This window comes from Mandrillus leucophaeus, unplaced genomic scaffold (genome assembly GCF_000951045.1).
Source record: "Mandrillus leucophaeus isolate KB7577 unplaced genomic scaffold, Mleu.le_1.0 Scaffold1109, whole genome shotgun sequence".
NCBI lineage: Eukaryota > Metazoa > Chordata > Mammalia > Primates > Cercopithecidae > Mandrillus > Mandrillus leucophaeus.
The window spans coordinates 119,594-142,328 of record NW_012099310.1 but is presented as its reverse complement, the minus strand read 5'-3'; the positions used below and the strand labels follow the sequence as shown (position 1 = coordinate 142,328).

General features: G+C 49.2%; 2 protein-coding genes across 2 annotated transcripts in view; one reads left to right on the top strand and one right to left on the bottom strand.

Annotated features, from left to right (window-relative positions):
• Nucleotides 1–863, top strand: part of GINS1 (GINS complex subunit 1 (Psf1 homolog)) — a 53,518-nt gene extending 52,655 nt beyond the window's left edge. The window contains exon 4 of the mRNA XM_011992889.1: nucleotides 638–863. Within this exon, the coding sequence (XP_011848279.1) occupies nucleotides 638–706 (69 nt within the window). The 3' untranslated portion in view covers nucleotides 707–863. The remainder of the gene's footprint in view (nucleotides 1–637) is intronic.
• A 6,860-nt stretch (nucleotides 864–7,723) lies between these two features.
• Nucleotides 7,724–22,735, bottom strand: part of NINL (ninein-like) — an 85,327-nt gene continuing 70,315 nt past the window's right edge. The window contains exons 19-24 of the mRNA XM_011992878.1: nucleotides 21,469–21,538; nucleotides 16,166–16,324; nucleotides 15,293–15,406; nucleotides 12,151–12,321; nucleotides 10,709–10,822; nucleotides 7,724–8,667 (exon numbers count right to left, since the gene is read on the bottom strand). Coding sequence (XP_011848268.1) covers nucleotides 8,476–8,667; nucleotides 10,709–10,822; nucleotides 12,151–12,321; nucleotides 15,293–15,406; nucleotides 16,166–16,324; nucleotides 21,469–21,538 — 820 coding nt within the window. The 3' untranslated portion in view covers nucleotides 7,724–8,475. The remainder of the gene's footprint in view (nucleotides 8,668–10,708; nucleotides 10,823–12,150; nucleotides 12,322–15,292; nucleotides 15,407–16,165; nucleotides 16,325–21,468; nucleotides 21,539–22,735) is intronic.

The window sequence follows — 22,735 nt, the reverse complement described above, 5'->3', positions numbered from 1 at the left end:
GCCTCCTGTGTAGCCGGGATTACAGGCATGCACCACCATGCCCGGCTAATTTTGTTTTTTGTTTTTTTTTTGTTTTTTTTTTGAGACAGTCTCGCTCTGTCACCCAGGCTGGAGTGTAGTGGCGTGGTCTCAGCTCACTGCAAGCTCCACCTCCCAGGTTCATGCCATTCTCCTGCCTCAGCCTCCTGAGTATCTGGGATTGCAGGCGCCTGCCACTGTGCCTGGCTAATTTTTTGCATTTTTAGTTGAGAGTGGATTTCACCATATCAGCCAGGATGGTCTCGATCTCCTGACCTCGTGATCCACCTGCCTCGGCCTCTCAAAGTTCTGGGATTACAGGTGTGAGCCACTGCACCCGGCCCAATTTTATATTTTTTAGTAGAGACACGGTTTCTCCATGTTGGTCAGGCTGGTCTCGAACCCCCGACCTCAGGTGATCCGCCCGCCTTGGCGTCCCAAAGTGCTGGGATTACAGGTGTCAGCCACTGCGCCCAACCCCTTAAGTTTAACTTTTAACTACTTACTTGTTGGAGTTTGAAAACTAATCAGTGCTACTTTTTAATGATACAAGAAATAATTTCAAATTCTTTCCCAATCATTTATTTTACTCTTTCTGCATCCCTTCTTGTCCCCTCAGCACTTTTTACCTCGTTGGAAGTGTGAGCAGCTGATCAGACAAGGAGTACTGGAGCACATCCTGTCGTGACCATGCACTGAGGCACTCCCACCCAGGCTTCACCCAACTCATGGATGCCTCTGTACTCACTCTCTCCACCCTCCCTTCACCTCCCTCTTTGATTTTACAAGCTGTAGACATTGTTGAAGGTAACTAAGAATACTTGGCTAAGAAGTATAATTTGCTATTAAAGACTTTCTTCTTTTTTTAATGTTGTACACTATTCTTCCTACTCCTTTTTGGTGTTGGTTTTGTTTTGTTTTGTAGAAACAGTGTCTCACTATGTTGCCCAAGCTGGTCTCAAACTGCTGGCCTCAAGCAGTCCTCCCACCTTGGCCTCTCAAAGTGTTGAGATCACAGGTGTGAGCCACTGCACCTGGCCCCTACTCCTTTTTCTAATAAGCTGAATCTAGAATCACAGCATTCCTACACAGTTTTGTTACAGTGTGTTTTTTAAATGAAAGTAAACATGGTTACATTTGAATCTCTTAAAAAATCAGTCACTTGGCTGGATAGGAAGAAGGTAGATCCTGTGTGTCTTGTTTTCTGGTCATGTGTATTGTACAAGCTAGAGAGCTGAATTTCTGAGATACACATTTTCAAATCACATGAGCAAGTGAAGATGATGGTCTGTAGAAATTTCCGGTATATGTAATGTTTAATGACATACTAATTTATCACCTGGATATTTGGAAAGGAAGGACATACATGGATTTTGCACATTTCCACCATGGTGGCTGGTGTGGCTTGTGGCTGTGGGATGGTCACCAGTATCACCACTTTGGAGAGGGACAGTGAAATTGGGGCTAGAGAAAGAACTTTGTACAGTTTTCCCTGAGATTCAGATTGACTGAAAAATCACATAAAGAGTTGATTGGCTTTCAATGGTTTTTTTTTTTTTTTTTTTTTTTTTGTCGTCCAGGCTGGAGTGCAGTGGTGCAATCTCAGCTCACTGCAAGCTCTGCCTCCTTCACGCCATTCTCCTGCCTCAGCCTCCCGAGTAGCTGGGACTACAGGCACCCGCCACCACGCCTGGCTAATTTATTTTGTGTTTTTAGTAGAGACGGGGTTTCACCATTTTAGCCAGGATGGTCTTGATCTCCTGACGTCGTGATCCGCCTGCCTCAGCCTCCCAAAGTGCTGGGATTACAGGCTTGAGCCACCGCGCCCAGCCCTAATGGTATCTTTTAAACAGCTGACATTTTAAATTTTGATGAAATCCAGTTTATTCGTTTGTTCTTTTATGCTTTGGATGTTGCATCCAAGAAATCTTTTCCCATCCCAAGGTCATAATTTTTTTTCCTTTTTTCTTCTGGAAGTGTTACAATTTTAAGCTTTATACTTTGGTCTATAACCCGTTTTTTTGTTCTGTTTTGTTTTTGTTTCTTTGTTTGTTTTGAGACAGAGTCTCGCTCTGTCACCCAGGCTGGGGTACAGTGGCGTGATCTCGGCTCACTGCAATCTCCATCCCCTGGGTTGAAGTGATTCTTTTGTCTCAGCCTTCCAAGTAGCTGGGATTATAGGCGCAGGCCACCACACCTGGCTAATTTTCATATTTTTGGTAGAGACAGGGTTTTACTGTGTTGGCCAGGCTGGTTTCAAACTCCTAACCTCAAGTGACCTACCTTGGCCTCCGAAAGTTTTAGGATTACAAGCGTAAGCCACCACGCCCAGCCTGCGATCCATTTTGAATGAATTTTCTATATGTTGCAAGGTGTCAATCCACCTTCACTTTTTCTTGGGCATATAGATATCCAGCTGTTTCACTACCATTTTTTGAAAGGACTGCCCTTTGCTCTGTCAGCTTTGCATTTTTGTTAAAAAGTAGTTGTCAGTGTGTATGTGGGTTTATTTCAGGACTCTGTTTTGTTCCATTGACCTGTTTTTCTCTCCTGAATGCCAATACCATATTTGTATGTAGTGTATGTAACTTTTCTAATAATTCTTGAAATAGATAGTATTAATGCATCTTATTTTTGCTGTTGTTTGTATTTTTTGTAGAGATGGGGTTTCACCGCGTTGGCCAGGTTGTGTTGAACTCCTGAGCTAAAGCAGTCCACTTGCCTCATCCTCCCCATGTGCTGGGGTTACAGGCGTAAGCCTTGGCACTGGCCCAATGTACCACTTTTTTTTTGAGATTTGTTTTGGCTATGTTAAGTCCTTTGCTTTTCATGTGAAATTTGTGAATAGGCAGGGTGTGGTGGCTTACACCTGTAATCCTAGAACTTTGGGAGGCCTAGGTGGGCGGATCACTTGAGCTCAGGAGGTCCAGACCAGCCTGGGCCCGTGGTAAAACTCCGTCTCTACAAAAAATATAAAAAATTAGCTGAGTGTGGTGGTGCATGCCTGTAGTCCCAGCTACATGGTGGGCTGAGGTGGGAGGATCACTTGAGCCCCAGAGGTCAAGGCTGCAGTGAGCTGAGATCACACCACTGCACTCCAGCCTGGGTGACAAAGTGAGACTCTCTCTCAAAAAGAAATTAGGATCAACTTGTCAGTTTCTACAACAAAAATCCCTGTTAGCACCTTGATTGAGATTGCATTGAATTTATATAAAAATGTTGGGAGAATTGACATCTTAGTGATATTGAGTCTTCTGGACTATAAACAAGGTCTGTCTTCCCATGTATTAATGTTTCTGTCTTCTATTTCTCTTAATAATCTTGTAGTTTTCAGTGTACAGGTCTACCATGTCAGCGTTTCATAGTTTTGATGCTAAATGGTATTTTAAAATTTCAAATTCTGCTTGTTGCTAGTAAATAGAAGTACAATTGATGTTGAAACTTGTATCCTTCAGCCTTGCTAAACTGTGAGTTCTCATGGTTTTTTTGTAAATTACATCAACCGTCATGTGTTCTATTAATAAAGAGTTTTACTTCTTCCTTTCTAATCTGAATGCCTTTTATTTCTTTTTCTTGCCTGATTGCATTGGTTAGAACTTTCAGTGGAGTACTAAATATATGTGGTCAGAGAAGACCCCCCCATCTTGTTCCTGATCTAAGAAGAAAAACAGTCTTTCATTATGATGATGTTAGCTCTTAAGGTGTTTATAGATGCCCTTTATTGGGGTGAGGAAGTTTCCTCCTATTCTTAGTGATATGGTTTGTCTGTGTCCCTACCCAAATCTCACCTTGAATTGAAATATTCCCACATGTCAAGGGCAGGGCCAGTCGAGATAATTGAATCAAGGGGGTGGTTTCCCCCATACTTTTCTGGTGTTAGTCAGTAAGTCTCACGAGATCTGATGGTTTTATAAATGGGAGTTCCCCTGGACACACTCTTTTGCCTGCCAGCATGTAAGACGTGACTTTGGTTCCTGTCCATTTGCCTTCTGCCGTGATTGTGAGGCCTCCCCAGCCGTGTGGAACTGAGTCAATTAAACCTCTTTCCTTTTTAAGTTACCCACTCTCCAGTATGTCTTTATTAGCATGAGAACAGACTCATACACCTAGTTTACTGAGAATTTTTTTAAAAATCAGAAATGGATGCTGAATTTTGTCATATCTTTTTTCTACATCTGTTGAGATGGTTTTGTCTTTTAGTTTGTTAGTCTGGTGAATTACAGTGGCTGATTGATTGACTGAGTTTTCAGTTTTCAGTGTTAAACCAACCCTGCATTCCTGGCATAAACCACACCTGGTCATGATATATTATCGTTTTTGTAGGATTTTATTTGAAATTTTTTTGTAGAATTTTTGCATCAGTGTGCATGAGAAAGATTGGTCTGTGGTGTTCTTGGGAAAATAGTCCCTCCTTTTCAATTTTTTGGAAGAGTTTTCTAAATAGAAAAAAAAAACGTTCTGTCACTCAACAACACAGAAGACTTCTGTGACCAAATGTGTGGGGGTTTTCCCCACATACCAAGCTCTGCAGTGGACACCAGGTGTGTCCTCTACTTCTACTTCAGTTCCAACACTACTTGGAGATAGTGTCAGATCCCACAGGCTCAGGGCTCAGTCCAAGACTGCCCTCCCTGCAGACACCGTCGCAAGTCTGGGCCTCTGAGATTCTGACCAACTAGCTTCAAGTTGGAGTTCCCATGATCCCCTCTTTGGATTCAATTAATTTGCTTGAGCAGCTCATGGAACTCAGAAACACTTAAGCTTACTGGTTTATTATAAAGGATATGGTACAATATGCAGGTGAAAGGATCCCAATGGAAGAGGTACATAGGGGAAGATGTGGGGAAGGCACATGGAGCTTCGATGCCCACCACCCTCCAGGAGCCTCCATATGTTCAGCAATCCGGAAGCTCTCCAAACCCTGTCCTTTTGGGCCTTTTATAGAAATCTCATTAGATAGGCATGATCGATAACCAAGCAGAGAAATGATTGGACAAAAAGGGTATGATCTAATGCTCATAGTCTGAGTGGCGCCATCCAGCCAGGCCCGTCTGCTCAGGTTCTTAGCCTCTGCTGCAGTCCTCCTTTCAGAGTATGGGGCAGCGCCCCTTCCTATCAGAGAATTTCTTTACAGCCAGCTCCAAGCCAGAAAGGCGGGAAGATTCTTGCCGGGGAGAGAAAAAGAAGCAGATGAAAGGAGGGCAGAAGGGCAGAAAGAGAGATTGTCTTCCCTGAGGCCTAAAATGCCCCAGCATTACAACAAAAGACTGCAACGAAAGCCATGGGAGTTATGAACAAGGAGCCATGGATGAAACCAATATATCTATCATACGTTTTACATACATGGTATTATTTATTTCTTACATGTTTACAGAATTCATATTTAAGCCATCTGGGCCTGAAGTTTCTTTGTGGGAAGGTTAACCACAGTTTTGGCTTAATAAATACATGGCTATTTTGGTTATCCATTTTTTTCCCAAATGAGCTTTGGCAATTTATGTATTCTCCATTTTATCTAAGTTACTAAATTTATTTATATAAAGTTGTTCATGAGCTGGGCACAGTGGCTCACGCCTGTAATCGCAGCACTTTGGGAGGCCAAGGCAGGAGGATTACTTGAGCTCAGGAGTTTGAGACCAGCCTGGGCAACATAGTGAGATGTCAGGAAAAAAAAAAAAAATTGCCAGGTGTGGTGCTGTGCACCTGTGGTCTCAGCTACTTGGGAGGCTGAGGCAGGGGTTGGAGGCTGCAGTGAGCTATAATCATGCCACTGCACTCCAGCCTAGGTAACAGTGAGACCCTGTCTCAAAAAATAAAAGTGTTCTTCATAATACTGCCTTATGATGCTTGTATGTCTGTAGATTATAGTGATATCACCTGTAGTGGATATCACTTCTCATTTCTGATATTAGTAAGTTTTTTTTTCTTTTATTCTGACTGGACTAGAAGTTTATCAGTGTTACTAATCTTCTGAAAGAACATGCCTTTGGTTTACTTTCTCTATTTGTTTTCTATTTCAAGGGTCAACAGATGTTTTCTGTGTATTAGCTTTCTGGGCCACATGAGCTGTTACAGCCGCTCTGTGTTACTGCTGGAGCACGAAGCAGGCATAGGGAATTGGGTGTAGGGAATCTGTGACTGAGTGTGGCCGTGCCAACCAAACTTAACACAACCGCTCTAGCCTGCAGCATGTCATGGCCAATCTGTTCTGTTCCTTGATTTCTGCTTTGATCATCATTGTTTTCTTTTGACTTTGGGTTTAATTTGCTCTTCTTTGTCGAATTATTTAAGGTGGAAGCTGAAGTCGTTGACTTGAGGCCTTTCTTCTATTCTAAGCTGGGTGTTTGGTGCTGTGACTTTTCCCCTAAGTAATGCTTTCACTCTAGCCCACAAATTTTGATATATTGTGTTTTCATTTCCATTCAATCCAGAATATTTCCTAATTTCCCCTCTTATCTCTTCTTTGCCTCGTGGGTTATTCAGCAGTATGTTGTTTCCACATATTGGGGGATAGATTTTTTTTTCAGGGCACATGTAATAATTTAATTTTTAAAAATTTTTCACTTTACCTCATTTTTTTTTATTTTTTATTATACTTTAAGTTCTAGGGTACATGTGTACAATGTGCAGGTTTGTTACATATGTATACATGTGCCATGTTGGTGTGCTGCACCCATTAACTTCATCATTTACATTAGGTATATCTCCTAATGCTATCCCTCTTGCCTCCCCTCACCCCACAACAGGCCCCGGTGTGTGATGTTCCCCTTCCTGTGTCCAAATGTTCTCATTGTTCAGTTCCCACTTATGAGTGAGAACATGCAGTGTTTGGTTTTCTGTCCTTGAGATAGTTTGCTGAGAATGATGGTTTCCAGCTTCATATTGCGGGACAGATTTCTAATTTAATTCCATTGTGGTCACAGTACATACATTGTATGGCTTGAATCTTCGTACATTTTTGAGATTCGTTGGCCTGGAATATGGTCTGTCTTGGTAAGTGTTCGGCTGCATTTGCTTCTGCTGGTGTCGTGTGGTGGGTTCTAGATGTCAGTAGATCGATAATGTTGTTCAGGTCTCCTGGTTACTCCAATGTCGTTACTCCAGCCTCAGACAGAAAAGCCCAAGTGAATGAATAAGTGTACTCCTCAATGAGGTTTGACAAATGCATACACCCGTGTAACACAAACTGTATTGGGACTTGTATTTTAATAACTGGTAGAACTAGTCCCCATACATTGCTCTTCTTTCTTCGGAGTTTTCCTAATTGTTTTGTTTGCTTATTTAGTTTATATGTAAAAACTTTAGAATGTCTTGTCTAATTCTGGGGTTGATTGCGGCATGGAACATCTGTATTTTTATTGGGACTAATTACATTTATCAGTAAACTCTGAAGAACCAGTCAACTTCATGTTGCCAAATCTTCCAAAGAAACGAACTTTCCATCTGTTCCAGGCTTTATCTTTCCACAGTGTTGTGACATTTTTCTCCTGCAGAAAGGAGAAGACATGCCAGCTTTGGGATGGCGGATGCCCCAGGAAGAGGGCGGACGCTGAGAACAGAACAGGCTCCGGCCCTCCACAGTGCTGTGGCAGGATATTATTCTTACTACATATGTTGATGGACACATGGGTGTTTCTTATATAACTATTTATTTTCCTGTATGTTTGAAATATTTTATAGTTTAAAAAATTAACAAACTTAGAAGTCAATTTTAATAGGAAAGAATTTATTGCAAATACAGTGACTTTTTATATTACAGCAGTACATTCCAGTCAGCCATATGGCCATAATTTGTATACATTTCAAATATAAAACTATACTTTTTTTTTTTTAACATATAGTACAATTTCCAGTGTGATGACATTTCAATGGGAAAAAGATTGTGCATTTGCAATAAACACCATCATCCCTGAGTCCACAGATAAGGTCCCTGGAGAAGGGGCTTCCCCTCTTTTCTTGCTGGGTTGACGTTCCCAGCGAGTGAAGCCTTTCTGGAATGTGTGTACATACCCGCCACCAAGCGTTCTAATAACCTAAGCTCAAAGCAGAACAGTGAAATGGCAAAACTGTACAGAGCCCTGATTTTACATTTCAATCTGACAGCCGGCTCAGAAGTGCCACATGGAAAGTGTTGTCCTTAACTGCTCACTTAGCTGCTCCTTGCTGACAGCTCCCAGAATCTGCCTCCAACAAGTGGCAAAACGGGGAATTTTGCCAAGGAAAATTACTCAGGACCGCTAATAAAAACGCAGGCTTTTTCAACATGCATATTCCCCCAGCCCCCGACCCCGATCTTGCCCAGGGCAGGGCATTAACTGTCTAGGGGGTGAACAAAGAATCCCAATCCTCAGATGTCCCAGGACTCATGGCTCATGGTGACCCATGGAAAACTAAGGCATCACAGTGGCTTAATTTAAAAGATGTGCTTTCGAATGAATCCTGGAAAACAATCCATCTTTACACAGAGAGGGCTGCGGGGGCAATCCTACTGACGAGTTTGTTGAGAGCGCGAACTTTTTCTTCCAAGATGCGGCTTTGTTTCTCGGCGCCTCGCTGCTTCTCCTCGGTGGCCTGAAGTGCTCTCACCAGGTGGGCATTCTCCACATACAGCTCCTTCAGCAGCAGGTCGGACTTCGTGTTCTTTTCAAACTAGAGAGGGGAGGAAGCCAATACTTTGCATGAGGCCAGTGGAGAAACGCTACAGATCAGCCTGCTGTCTTTTATCCTCCCACATTTATGCAAACCATAGTTTTGGGCTCTTAGAAATCTGACCCAAGGCCGGGGGTGGGGGCTCACGCCTATAATCCCAGCACTTTGGAAGGCCGAGGTGGGTGGATCCCAAGGTCAGGAGATCGAGACCATCCTGGCTAACACGGTAAAACCCCGTCTCTACTAAAAAATACAAAAAAAATTAGCTGGACCTGGTGGCGGGCGCCTGTAGTCTCAGCTACTGGGGAGGCTGAGGCAGGAGAATGGTGTGAACCCAGGAGGCGGAGCTTGCAGTGAGCAGAGATCGCGCCACTGCATTCTAGCCTGGGCAACAGAGCGAGACTCTGTCTCCAAAAAAAAAAACAACTGACACAAATACTGCATTATAATAATAAGTTTTGTTACCCTGGCATGAGAGGAAATTGAGAATCTGCTGGGCTATGTGGTGGAAAAAACTTGAGGCAGCTTTGTGCCATGAAACAAGGACTTCAGGGACTTCAGGCCAAAATGGACAGTCCTCAAAAGGCCCTGGGATGGTCGGAGTGTGGAATAGGTTCATCTGCGTGTGCTCTCCTGGCTGTGATGTCAGCACGGCCATGAGCCAGGGGAAGCAGGGGAGGAAGCAGCCACAGGACAGGCAGTACTGAGGCCCCAAGCTGTGGCCTGGGCTTAGGGCCAGGGCAGGTGTGCAGGAGCCACAGGATTTAACCAGAAGTCAGGTGTTACTGGCCAGACAGGCAACTGAGGACTGTGGGTGTGTGCCAGGGAGAAAGGATGAGAGGGACTGGGGGCACCAGCAGGGGAGGGAGCTGGACAAGGACGGTGGCCCCAGGGAGGGACTGGGCACCTTCCACAAATGCCTTGTCTAGTTTGGGCTGAGCTCGGGATCCCTCACGTAGACCAAACCATACTGGATCACGATGGAGCACAAATACTTCTCCAGGTTTTCACATTTCTCTTAATATCTCCTAACAACTGAATGTGGTCCGCGGCCAGGCCTCTTCTGTGTGTGCACCCCACACCCGTGGGGTCCACCCACACCCTGTGCCATCAGCCCTCGGGGCACAGCACTGCCGCACGTCAGTTCCCACCTGCTGAGTTAGACTTCGAGCATCCATAGATCAGGTGAGCTCTGGCACCTCATTGTTGGTCTTTGCTCCTTATAGCAGCCCAAGTGACTTTTTCCCTAGTATGGTTTCTTTTAAAAGATAGATCTTGTCATGCTTTTACTTAAAATCTCCCAATGCCTTCTAACTGCCATTATGATAAAACCCAAACCCCTGACCTTGGCTTCCAGGACACACATGACAGGTGCTGCCTACCTGAGCCCTACCAGTTCACACCAGCCATGGCGACCTCCTCCATGGCTGTGCGCTGCCTGGAATGCACCCTCCTTGGGGTCCCCCAGACATAAGGAGATGTGTCCATCTCCCACCGAGTGAGCCTTCCAAATGCCACCTGGCCTCTGCCGGGGACACAGCTGGACCTTCCTGTGCTGGTCACTGGGCATCTGTCCAAATGCTGGCTCTTCAAAGTGGCCTTGACCACCCCACCGGCTCCCTCCACTTCTATTGTCTCATTTTCAGAGCATTCATCATGGCCCGAGGGCATGTATGCTCTATGGAAGCATCTACCTCTGTCTCCAGAGGGTCAGGTCCGGGATGTAGGCTCAGCCCTGCTCATCTCAGGTCTACCTAGAAAAGCCTCGACCGGAGGTGCTCGGGCACGCCCGAATGACTACAGGAACAAATGAACGGATGAGTCCTTTCTGAGTGTATGTGAACACCCACAGGACAGATCTTAAAACCATTCCCGAAGGAAAATAAATGCAATGCGCACCTGCAGTGTAGGGTATGCATTTAGTTCCCTGGACTTCCGTGACAAGACAGCCTTTTCCTGTATTAGCTGCCTGCACACCCATAAAAGTGGGGAGCGCTCAGAAGAGGACGCGAGCACGAAAGCAGCAGCACCCATCACTCACCTGCTCCTTCAGCTCATCCACTTTCTCTTGGAGGAGTATTTCCATATTCTTCAGAATCATCTCCGCCTCTTCTACCCGCTCTTCTGTGGCTTTCAGCTGTTTCTCATGTTCTTCCTGCCATAAAAGAAGGTTGCAGGTGGCCAGGCTCACGCCTGTAATCCCAGCACTTTGGGAGGCCGAGGCAGGAGTTCAAGACTCACCTGGCCAACACGGTGAAACCCCATCTCTACTAAAAAAAAAAATACAAAATTTAGCCGGATGTGGTGGTGCGTACCTGTAATCCCAGCTACTTGGGAGGCTGAGATAGGGATTCACTTGGACCCAGGAGGTGGAGGTTGCAGTAAGCCAAGATTACACCACTGCACTCCAGCCTGGCAACAGAGTCAGACTCTGTCTCAAAAAACAAAACAAAACAAAAATATGTTCTGGCCCAAACCACACAGCTTTCCTTTCTCTTTGTCGTTCAGGGAGACTCAGCAGACTCATTTGTCCTCAGAGAACTGGTCCTAAGATTTTAACCATAAATAACTCCAAAGTGAGATTTCCTCACTGTGTTACTGTCTTTTTCTAGGAGGATTCTCCTGAACTTTGTCAATAATGTAGCATCACTTAACTTTAGCTTGACCCCTTTGTGTGATGTTACAAGGTTATTCTTCATTAGAATTTACACTTTACAAACATCAAATGTTACCCACTTTTCAAGTCGTGTGCCAATTCCTTTTCCATAAGGGTGTCCCCTGCCCTCTGGCTCCTGATCTCTCCTGAAGTCTGTCCCTGATGAACTATGAACTATGTTGGGAATTTCAGGCGTGAGTTATTCCCTCAGCCTTTTGAATTAAACTCTTGCACAGGGCAAAGCGGTGCCGGGGCCTCTTCAAGTGCTCTAAAAGCGCCAACCCATTGATGCCTCCCGATAAGCCTTGAGGTGGACGCCACTGCCAGCAGGACTTGACAGATGAGAAACTGGGGCACAGAGAGGTTCGCTTGCCCAAGGTCACTCAGCTGAGAGGTTGTGCGCGGGATCCCACCCTCCACAGTCCATGCTCGGAGCCACTGTCTCCCATCGCCCACCACCTGCACGGTCTGTGGCACCTGCTGGGCCCGGTCTGTCACCCTCTGCTCTCTGCCCTCGGCCTCCGGTCCCTGCTCCCCTGGAACATGCCAAGAATCCCCTACCCCAGGGCCTCTGCTGCTCCCCTGCCAAGCCGCTCCCTCACCTCCTTCAGGTCTCACCACCTCAGGGGCCACCTGTGAGGCCTTGTCTGGCCACCCTGTTTAAAACCACGCTGCCCCTCTCCCTACAGCCCTCCTCACCATCTGACATGCTACATACGTGACTCACGTATTCACACTTGGGCAGCTTCTGGGTAACTGAGGACCGCTGGGCCTGCCTCACCCTCCTCCTCATCTTGTCAGCCGCCTCTCGCTGCACCCCCACTCACCCGCTGTGCATCCAGGCGCCTCCCAGCCTGCTCTCCCTGAAGGCTGAGCAGGCGCTGCAGCTCAGCCACACGGTCTTGGGGCACCAGCCGGCTCATCTGCTCCTGCAGCTGCCGGACCTCCTGCGAGTGCTGGGCCTGGGCCTGCCTCAGCCTCAGGTGAGCTCCTTGCACCTGTACGGAAGAGGGGACACAGCTCTGGTGGGGCTGCTGAGACGTGGCACAGAGGGGCACCCTCTCCATCCAAGGACACCCCCACCTGCAAGGACAAGGAGGGCATGTGCTCCTGAGTATGCAGCAGCACCTGAAGATTTAGAAGGAGCCCGTTTCTTTGGAATTCGGACAGCCAGGCTGCTGTCAGCCAGCGCTTCCACAGGGCTAGAGTGCAGAAAACGTGTCCATCACCCTCAAAACGGTGACGCTGACTTCCTGTCACACTCAGATTCTGCTGCGTCCAGTGTTAGCTTTCAGTGAACCTCACTGGGGCCTGATTCTTTTCAATGACCCACGCCAGTCCTTTCAGCAGAGACCTCACACTCTGAAACAGGGCTACACTGGCCACAGACTACACGGACTGCTGAAGGGAAGGTGGGGCCGGGGCTAGAATCCTTGGCAGCGCCTGGTTTCCTGGACGGCACCGTCTGCTGGAGTCGGGCTGAGTTGTTACGGTAAACTGTGCACCACTATGCCAGCCCCTTTAATGAAGCAGCTCGAGGCAAGATCCAAATACAGTTTACATCCAGCCAACTGGAGGCTTCACCAGGATTTCTTTGGCACCCTGTAAGAACCGGCCATGCCACCCCTTACTCACTTGAGACCCCACAGACGGCATGGGAATCACACTCCATCGGGGTCACGTTTGGGCCGGGCCTGGCATCACCGCACGGTGGAGGAAGAGGGAAGGCAACGCCCTGCGCCCGCACTGCCAGGCCTGGCTTCCCTTCAGTAGTCCCTGCACTGACTCCGCTGAGCTGGGGGCCCGTCTTGGGGAGCCAGGTCATCACTGTAAAGCTCACCCTTCTTCAGGACGGGGGTCACCCCAGAGAGACGCCACCTGCACCCCACATTTTCCAGGCCCTGGGGGGCAGCTTATGGTTTGAGACAGAAAAGGAGGGAAGAACCAGTTCTAAATCGCATCTCTACCAAATGCAGCCTTCTCCCAAAGGCTCATTTCAGACGGTCACTCTGGCTGCTGTCCCCCAGACCTGCGGGACTCCCAGGCGTCAAGCACATCTACCCACCCAGGAAGGCTCTGGCCCGCACCCCGACTCCCTCGGCTCTGATGCTTACAGGTCCTCAGATTGCACCACCCCCCACCGCCATCCTGGGACCGAACCCCCACGAATTAAGCCCTCCATAGCATAGCCTGGGTCCAGCCCAAGGGGGGTCTCTGCCCATGGTGGGCAGCCTGTAAACATCTACTGAACAGACAGCCATCCAGTGCTCTTCATCTCCTTCCTCAGCAACGCGAGACGGGCCACGTCTACAGACCCTGACAGTCACAGGGACAGGGAAAGACGTCCCCAGGGGAGCACTGGAAACAAGGACATTTGTGTTCTGGGTGCTGGAGTGAGGCAGAGCCTCAGACGGGGCATCATCTCCCACCCTGAGTGCAGCCACCCTTCCTGTCCTTCCCGTGGAGAGGGCCCTGTGGGTCCCCGTCCCTTTGCCCTCTGAGCTCCCCTGGGAGACCCTCCACCCTCTGAGCTCCTCCATGAGGCCCCATCCCTCCTGTCTGCTCTGGCCTCTGGGGCCTTCCTCCTGAGCCACACATGGGCATGACAGTGATTGCCCTGGCTTCCCTCCCACATGGAAACAGTGACCACATCAGCTTCAGGCCCAGCCTCTTGTGGCCACTCTTAGGGAGCCCCGTCTGCCTTTTCGAGTGTCCTGAGCTAGCCTGGAAGCTCCCAGCTTCCTGATGCTGACTGGAAGCCACTTGCTTTGGGGGAGCGTCTTCCTCTAAATCATGAGGAAGAAGGGGTGACCCACATGGCTGCAGGGCAGACTTGGTGAGGTGCTTCCCGACTGAGAGGCTGGTGGCAGGTATGGCCTCAGGGGTGTGGAATGCTCTCCCTTGGCCCTAGCAGTGCCTCCAGCGCCAGGTGCTAAGGAAGTGCCGGCCTTTTCAGGTGGTCTTACTCCTCAGCCTCAAAGGACTCGAACTGGCCCAGGCAATTTTCCAGGGTCCCTTTTAGACTCAAAAGTAGAGAAGGGTGCCCCAAATAGGCAGAGCACCTCTGGGAAACTGACAGACTGTAGCTGCAAGGCCAAGAGCCTATGGGAGCCCCAACAGCATCCCAGAAAGCTCTGGGGTCCGTGCCCAGCTGACCCCTCTGTGTCTCAGGACATCTAGGGGGTGCCTCTGCACAGGGCGCCAGGGCCAGCACTTGGGGGGACTGGGTGCAGAGGCTCAGCCAAGCCTCACAGGCAGGCAGGGAGAGACCCTTTCCCACAGCCCCCTTTCCTCTCTGCAGCCCCCAAGCTTCCAACTGTGCCCTGCACCTGTGTCCACACTGGGCACTCGCCCTCGGGGCACCTTTGGCCGTCACACACCTGCTCTTCTCTCCCTTGAGCCACCCCTCCACAAGCATCCCCTGAGCCGGCTCCCCTCCCTGAGGCCCCTGCTCAGCTGCCCCTGCACACACCTGTCTGTCCCAGACCATGAGCTCCTGCCACCGTAGCCCAGCCTCCCGTGTCTGCACCTCCCGCGCCTCTCACCTGCAGGGCCAGCAGGTGTGGCACCTGGGGTGTGTACAGAGGCCAGTGTCATGCATGTCCATGAGTGCCCATTTCACCCCACCCCCAGGGCTGGGGCCTGCTGCCTTGGTTCTGATGACACAGTCCCCAGGCTTGCCTCTGGCTCCTCCATTCTGTGGAGGGCTCACCCAAAGGCATGGTGACCGCACTCCTTCCCTCGGGAGTAAACTGAGTCACCACTCTTCACGGGGCTTGCTCACAGTCAAACCAACTCTGCACTGGGAGCAGCTTTTTCCTGGGCCCAGTAAGCACCTGGACAGCTGTGTCCAGGCCAGCTCAACACCTTCTCTGGGCTGGAGGAGGCCTGGCAACACCGTTGGCACTGTGGTGATGCTGCTCCCGGGTGGGACTGGACGCAGTGCCTCCAGCCACCACTCACACCCACCTGGCCTTGACTTTCTTCAAGGGTCTGGGTCAGCTCTGACTGTGACAGTTGCAGGCTCTGATATTCCTGATTCAGGCATTCAAGTTCAACTTTAAGTTTTTGGATTTGGTCACTCTGTTTTTAAAAAATCAATTGCACAAGTCAAGAAGTATCTGAAGAGTCTGGTATGTAATTCGTGCAGAAACCTCAGAAAATTACAGAAAAGAAAAAAAATTACAAAATTTAAATCCCCATGAACCCACCAACCAAGGCCGGCCCTGTATCCTGCAGCCAATCCCCGGCCCCTCCTCTACACACACGCATCCCCCTGGTGAGACAGTGTTGGGGGCGCTACGCACTGCAGGAAGCGCCTTCTCCTCACCACAGCGGGAGTGTTTCCCAGGGCATTAATTGTGATTTGAAAACATGGTTTTCAATGGCTGTGCTGTGATCCAGTGACTCCCTCAGCTTCTGTTGGTGACTCGGCTGATTTCATTTCTGCTTTGCTATTATAAACAGCACAGCAAGGAAAATGCTGCAGCTGCATCCTTCCACAAGGCTCTCGGGAACATCCCCAGAGGAATCATGACATCAAGGCATGTGGACTTTCTTCAGCCTTTAAGTGTATATTTTGCCAAACTGCCCTCGGGGAACTTTGCACCAATTCCCTCCTCCGTCAGCAGCATGTAAAGCTATTCTGCTATTTTCTTTAGATACTGGGATTTGCCAACACAGCACCGTCCACCTATTTCTCCAAGGCATGCTTGGAAGTCCCTCACTTCCCTCCAGGCTCCTTAGCGCCTGTCCTGACCTGTTTGCAGCCGCCTCCGCACCCTGCGGCTCCCAGCCTCCAGCACAGCCCAGGTGGAGCTGCCGGCGGCTGAGGCCACCCACCTGCTGCTGCCCGCTGCATGCCACCTCCTCCAGGCTCTGTGTTAACAGCTGAATGGTCACACGATGCTCCTCACTTTGGGACTGGTGGGTAGAAGCCTCCTGTCCCAGTTGAAGAACCCTGTCATTGAGCTGGGATAATTGATCCTTGTAGTTCTGATTCTAGGGGGAACAAGTTTTTAAATACATAAGAAAAAAATGTTTTTAATTTTTATTTTATATATATATTTGCCCATCATTGGCTATATTTTTATTAAGTAGTTTTTTGCTTTGTTTTTCAAGACAGGCCCTCGCTCTGTTGCCCCAGCTGGACTGCGGTGGCACATTCATGGTTCACTGCAGCTGTGACCTCCTAGGCTCAGGCGATCCTCCCACCTTAGCCTCCCAGGTAGCTGGGACCACACGCACACGTCACCACTCCCACCTAGTTTTGTTTTTTGGTCAAGACAGGGTCCCTCTGTGTTTCCAAGGCTGGTCCTGAACTCCTAGCCTCAAGGAATCATCCCATCTCAGCCTCCCAAAGTGCTGGGATTACAGGTGTGGGCCACTGAGCCCAGCCCCACCTTGCCCCCTAAAATACTTTTAAGCCAGCAGCTCAATTCATATCATTGTAATTGCTCTCAACCAGGTACAACTTTGCTCCTGAGGAAATGTCTGGCAATGTCTCTAGGTATTTTTGGTGATCACAGCTGGAGATGGAGGAAGCTGCTGGCACCAACGGCATGGGGCACTCGACACCCTACAATGCAGATCATCTGGCCCCAAACGTCACCAGTGCCGAGGACAGGAAGCCCTGCTCCGGCCCCTAGGAGAAACACACACACATCTAGGCCAACAGAGCAGAGTAGATGCCATGACCATCCAAACCACTGTTTGGAACACCTTTCACGTTTTTCTCATTTCCTCCACGATTATTTTAATATATTTAAAAATATATGGCAATTTTAACAAAAAAGCAACCTATTTAAACTTGAGGTATATGAATCCCTAAGTCTCCTCTGATCTCCGTCACTGAACACACAAGCGTAGCTCTTGGCAGGGTACATGGGTTCAACAAATGGTATGTTTTGCTTTTTCTCAATAGCACCCCCCATAGATAGTGGATTTCAGCACACGTTCAGCGGGTGAACCTGTGAGGGCACCGTGCAGTGAAACAGTGGCAGGAAAGCGGCCCTGCGGTCTGGACCACGGAGGCTCTGCTGTCTGCAGTCACCTGTCAGGAACATCTTCATGCAACCACATTTCTACTTGTTTTTTCCCACCGCAGCTCTTGGGGGTTCGGAGCGATGTCCTCTGACCCACTCTCAGCACAATCGACCACGTACACGTCACCTTCCCAGAGTGATGCCAACAACCACTGCCTTTGCTTTTATAGGTTTTACAGGCACATAAGAAAACTGGGACGTTGTTTCCATTTGGATTTACTCAAGATTAGGGAGTTCGGCCGGGCGCGGTGGCTCAAGCCTGTAATCCCAGCACTTTGGGAGGCCGAGATGGGTGGATCACAAGGTCAGGAGATCGAGACCATCCTGGCTAACATGGTGAAACCCCATCTCTATTAAAAAATACAAAAAAACTAGCCGGGCGAGGTGGCGGGGCGCCTGTAATCCCAGCTACTCGGAGGCTGAGGCAGGAGAATGGTGTAAACCCGGGAGGCGGAGCTTGCAGTGAGCTGAGATCCGGCCACTGCACTCTAGCCTGGGTGACAGAGCGAGACTCCGTCTCAAAAAAAAAAAAAAAAAAAAGATTAGGGAGTCCACGAATTTTTCTCATGCAATTCCTTGCAAATTAACCTCACCTCATCCCTTCCCTAGAACCTCGAGCCTGCTTCCACCACAACATAAGCATGTGGCAGTTATGTCTGGTATAGAGCTCACGTGTTCTATTACATTTTATTGTGAAAATTAGAACTGTTTTAATACTGACACACATTCACCTTGCCCTCTAAAGACAGCCTTGATTTCATGAGTAGAAATGGAATCTTCCTTCAGTTCTTGAGATAAACACAAAGTGGATTTTCTTCTATTCACCTTTAACATTTACACTCTTCATTTGGTGGCTGGGTGTGGTGGCTCATGCCTGTAATCCCAGTGCTTTGGGAGGCCGAAGTGGAAGGATCACCTGAGGTCAGGAGTTTGAGACCAGCCTGGCCAACACGGCGAAACCCCATCTCCACCAAAAATACAAAAATTAGCCGGGCTTGGTAGCGCACACCTGTAATCCCAACTACTTGGGAGGCTGAGGCAGGAGAATCGGTTGAACCTGGGAGGCAGAGGTTGCAGTGAGCTGACATTACACCACTGCACTCCAGCCAGAGTGACAGAACAAGATTCCATCTCAAAACAAACACACACAAAAAAACCTCTTCATTTGGAAATAATTTCAGACTTGAACAGTTGCAAGACTAGAACATGACCACGGAAACCCACCTGCCTTCCATCCCGGCTCCTAGCCAACAACAGCCCCCAGAATCTGCTTTGCCCCCCTACACACACAGGCGCACACATGATGTCTTCCCTCCTCCACAGCTGCCTGCCTCCCAGGGACAGCAGCTGTCACACGGCTACTGTGCAGCTACTGCTTCAGGACAGTGGCTTCCATGTCCCCACACTTCATTTTGTCAACGAGCCTGGCAGCATCCTTCCGGGCACAGGATCGGCCGGGCCCTGTCCTGTTGTTTCAGCCTCCTCAAATGTGCAATGTCTCCTCAGCCTCTGTCTCTCATAACTTTGACAGTTTTTGACAAATACAGTTCCATCCCCTCCCATTTGGGGTTTGTCTGGTGCTTCCTTGTGACTCGGGTGACAAGTTCCTGGGCAGATACTGTGCAGGGAGCTGCATCAGGAGGCAGAGATGCTATCTGCTCCTGGTGGCGTTCACGCTGGCCACCTCTTAACTTCGAACTTGCACTCATCTGGCTCTCACTGCAGAAGCCAGCACGAGATGTCAGCAGTTGTCTCCTGGCCTTGTGTTAAAACAAATGACATCTGTGTCAAATATGTTCACTCTGCATCTGCTCCAGCCTTTAGGCCTAATTTCCAGTTTACAAGACAGACAAGTGACATAGGACCAGAGTAGCCTACACTCTCAGAAAACAACTGGACAGATCCAGAACGTGGGATGGCCCATGGGACCACTACCTGGGCTCTTCCAAAAGCCAGTGTCATGGGGAAAAACAGGTCTTCCAGATCAAAACACCAGAGCGACCCTGCAGGGCATGTGTTGTCCAAAGAAGCCTCCAGCAGCTTCTCCCATCCCACGTCCTCTTCTGCAATGTGACCTGAACACTTACCCAGCAGAGAAGGCTCTCCGCAGCTCCAGGGACTCAGTGGGAATAACGTGGAGTGACTTCCGAGGAGGGCCTGGGAGCCGTGCCTCCCACCAGCTGCCCTGGAACACTAGCTCCCTGACACCCCCCATGACACTCTCTCCAGGTCCAGCCCCATGAGGAGAGGCCCCAGACAGACATGAGCAGAAGGGGTCCCCAGATGACTCTACCCCTGGCCATTAGGTAACCCCAGCTGTCCAGCCTTCCCAGCTGAGGCTCCCGCATCACAGAGTAGGGACGGCTATGCAGGCTGTTTGTCTGAATGCCTGACCCACAGGTGCCATGAATGCACTCAAGTGGCTGGTTTATGCCAATAAGTTGATCTGACAGCTAAACACGGCTGAACAGAGGCACAGTTACACACAACGTGGCACCCCCAGCTGCATCCTACTGTCAGAAAACTTACTGTACAGGACACTTTTTAATAACTGGAGAAATGAGAATATGGTCTGAATACTGATATGAGGTAACTACTGCTACAGCATTCCTTCAACGTGGCAAGGCAGGAGATGCACTTCCTTTTAAGAGATGCCTGTTGAAATATTGAGGAGTGGAGTATCATGACATTTGGAACTTATTTTCTATTTTTATTATTATTAGAGACAGGGTCTCACTCTGTCACTCAGGCTGGAGTGCAGTGGTATGATCTCCGCTCACTGTAGCCTCAACCTCCCAGGCTCAAGCCATCCTCCCACCTCAGCCTCCCCAGTAGCTGGGACTATAGGTACATGCCAGCACACGCAGTTCATTTTTCTTTTTTTGTGTGGAGATGGGGTTTTGTCATGTTGCCCAGGCTGGTCTTGAACTCCTGGGCTCAAGTGATCTGCCCACCTTAGCCTCCCAAAATGCAGGGATTATAGGTATGAGGCACTGCACCCGGCCTACAACTTATCTTCAAATGGTTCAGAACACACACACACACACACACGCACAAGTGAAATATATAGATATGAACAGAACTAAAGTGCACGCGGCAATGTTGATAACAGTTGCATTAATGTTGTGGTAGGTTGGTATATGGATGATCACTGTATATTGTTTCAACTTTCCTGTGTTTAAAGTTTTTCATGATAAAATTTTTGGGGTAAGCAGGGTACACTGGCTCACACCTGTAATCCCAGCAATTTGGGAGGCCGAGGCCGGCGGATAGCTTGAGGTCAGGAGTTCAAGACCACCCTGGCCAATGTGGTGAAACCCTGTCTCTACTAATAATATAAAAATTAGCCAGGCATGGTGGTACATGTCTGCAATCCCAGCTACCCAGGAGGCTGAGGCAGAAGAATTGCTTGAACCTGGGAGGTGGAGGTTGCAGTGAGCCAAGATCGCACCACTGTACTCTAGCCTGGGTGACAGAGTGATAACAAGTCTCGAAAAAACGAAAAACAAACAAAAAAAAACCCCAAACTTTGGGGAGTGTCCAGGCACAGTGTTTGACACCTATAACCCCAGCACTTTGGGAGGCCGAAGCTGGAGGACTGCTTGAGGCCAGGAGTTTGCGAGCAGCCTTGGCAAAGGTGAGACCCCGTCTCTACTAAAAATACAAAACATGAGCTCAGCATGCTGGCGTGCGGCTCCCCAGGTGGGTCATCTCCACAAGCAGCTGGGCCTTGGGCCAGTGCAGAGCCTCAGGCACTCACAACACAGACAGTGCCTGCCTGCCGGTGTCTGTGAGAAGTTCCTCACAGTTTCTAGATCAAAACACCAAAGGGACCCTGCAGGGGATGCCTGTGGTCCCAACTACTGCGTGCCACATGATTCTGAACATCCTTGGGACCACGAGCAGATCTGACTGGGGCAGGGGTCTTCATAGCCACACTCAGTTCCTGACTTCGATGACGCCTGGGGGCCGGTCAGCAACTCACTCTCAAGTCTTTTAGAAGAATGTTCTCCACTTCCTTTTGTAAGTTTAAAACGCTTTCAAAATAATAAAAAAAAAAGAAGGGTGGCATGAGCTCCATGCCAGGCATCGATACATCACCTGTCTGGTGAGCACCTCCATCTCAGAGCAGGCCTTTTCCTTGTCTTTCTTTAAAACCTCAATTTCCTTCCTGTTGAAGAAGCACAATTAACAGTGATACCACTTGTGACCAACCAGTGCCTTCTTTCCTGGTCAGCACCCAGGGTAAGAGCAGCATGTGGGTTTGCAGCCACAGCACAGATGCCCACACCTGCCCCTGGCATTCTCCAGTCCCTCTTGGTCCCTGCTGTTGCCGCTGCTAATGATGATGACAATCCCGTCCTCCGTGGTTTATCCCAAACCATGAAGACTTTAGGAACGTGAAACTGTCAGATTACTAGAGAGCCTCTAATAATCTACACTGCCAGCATTGTAAGAATGCAAACCCTGCATGACATTCCTCAATCAAATACATGAATATTTCTTTTGTAAAACATGTAACAGTTCACACTCAGCAGAGTGAACAGAGACTGAAACAGCCTGGCATCTCCGGAGGCATGCCATCAGCGGGGTCCTGACAGACTCAGGAAACCCAGAGAAAAAACGGTTTCTAAAGGAAAACAAGCTTTGAGATTTCAGAAGTGCTGTCATGGAAGGGCAATCCTTGGGTACCTGCTTGGGACTCGCTACTTTAATCACCGCGGCAATTCTGTCATTTCAGAATTACTGCCTATGAGAGCTAAGCTCACCTTGAGATGCATACTTGGGGAAAAAAAGGCCAAACAGTTGTCCTTGGATATGGCTACAGTAGTGACAGCAGAAAGCCACTCTCTCCAGAACACACATTCTCTTCAGTCCCCGCCCTTCCCCAGCTGCACTGAGGGGACACTCCTGCCGTGTCCCCTGACTCTCGCTGATGAATGCCCCCTGCTCTGTTCCGCTGACTCTCACTGACGGGTGCCTCCCTGATCAGTCCCTCGACTCTCACTGATGGGTGCCCCCCGTCCGGTCCCCCAACTCTCACTGGTGGCCTTCCTGCCCTGTAACCCCTGACTCTCACTGGCGGGCGCCCCCTTGCCCTGTCCCCTGACTCTCACTGGCGGGCACCCCCTTGCCCTGTCCCCTGACTGACTCTCACTGGTGGGCGCCCCCCAGCCCTGTCCCCTGATTCTCACTGGTGGGCACCCCCCTGCCCTGTCCCGACTCTCACTGGTGGGCGCCCCCCTGCCCTGTCCCCTGACTGACTCTCACTGGTAGGCGCCCCCCTGCCCTGTCCCCTGACTGACTCTCACTGGTGGGCACCCCCCTGCCCTGTCCCCTGACTGACTCTCACTGGTGGGCGCCCCCC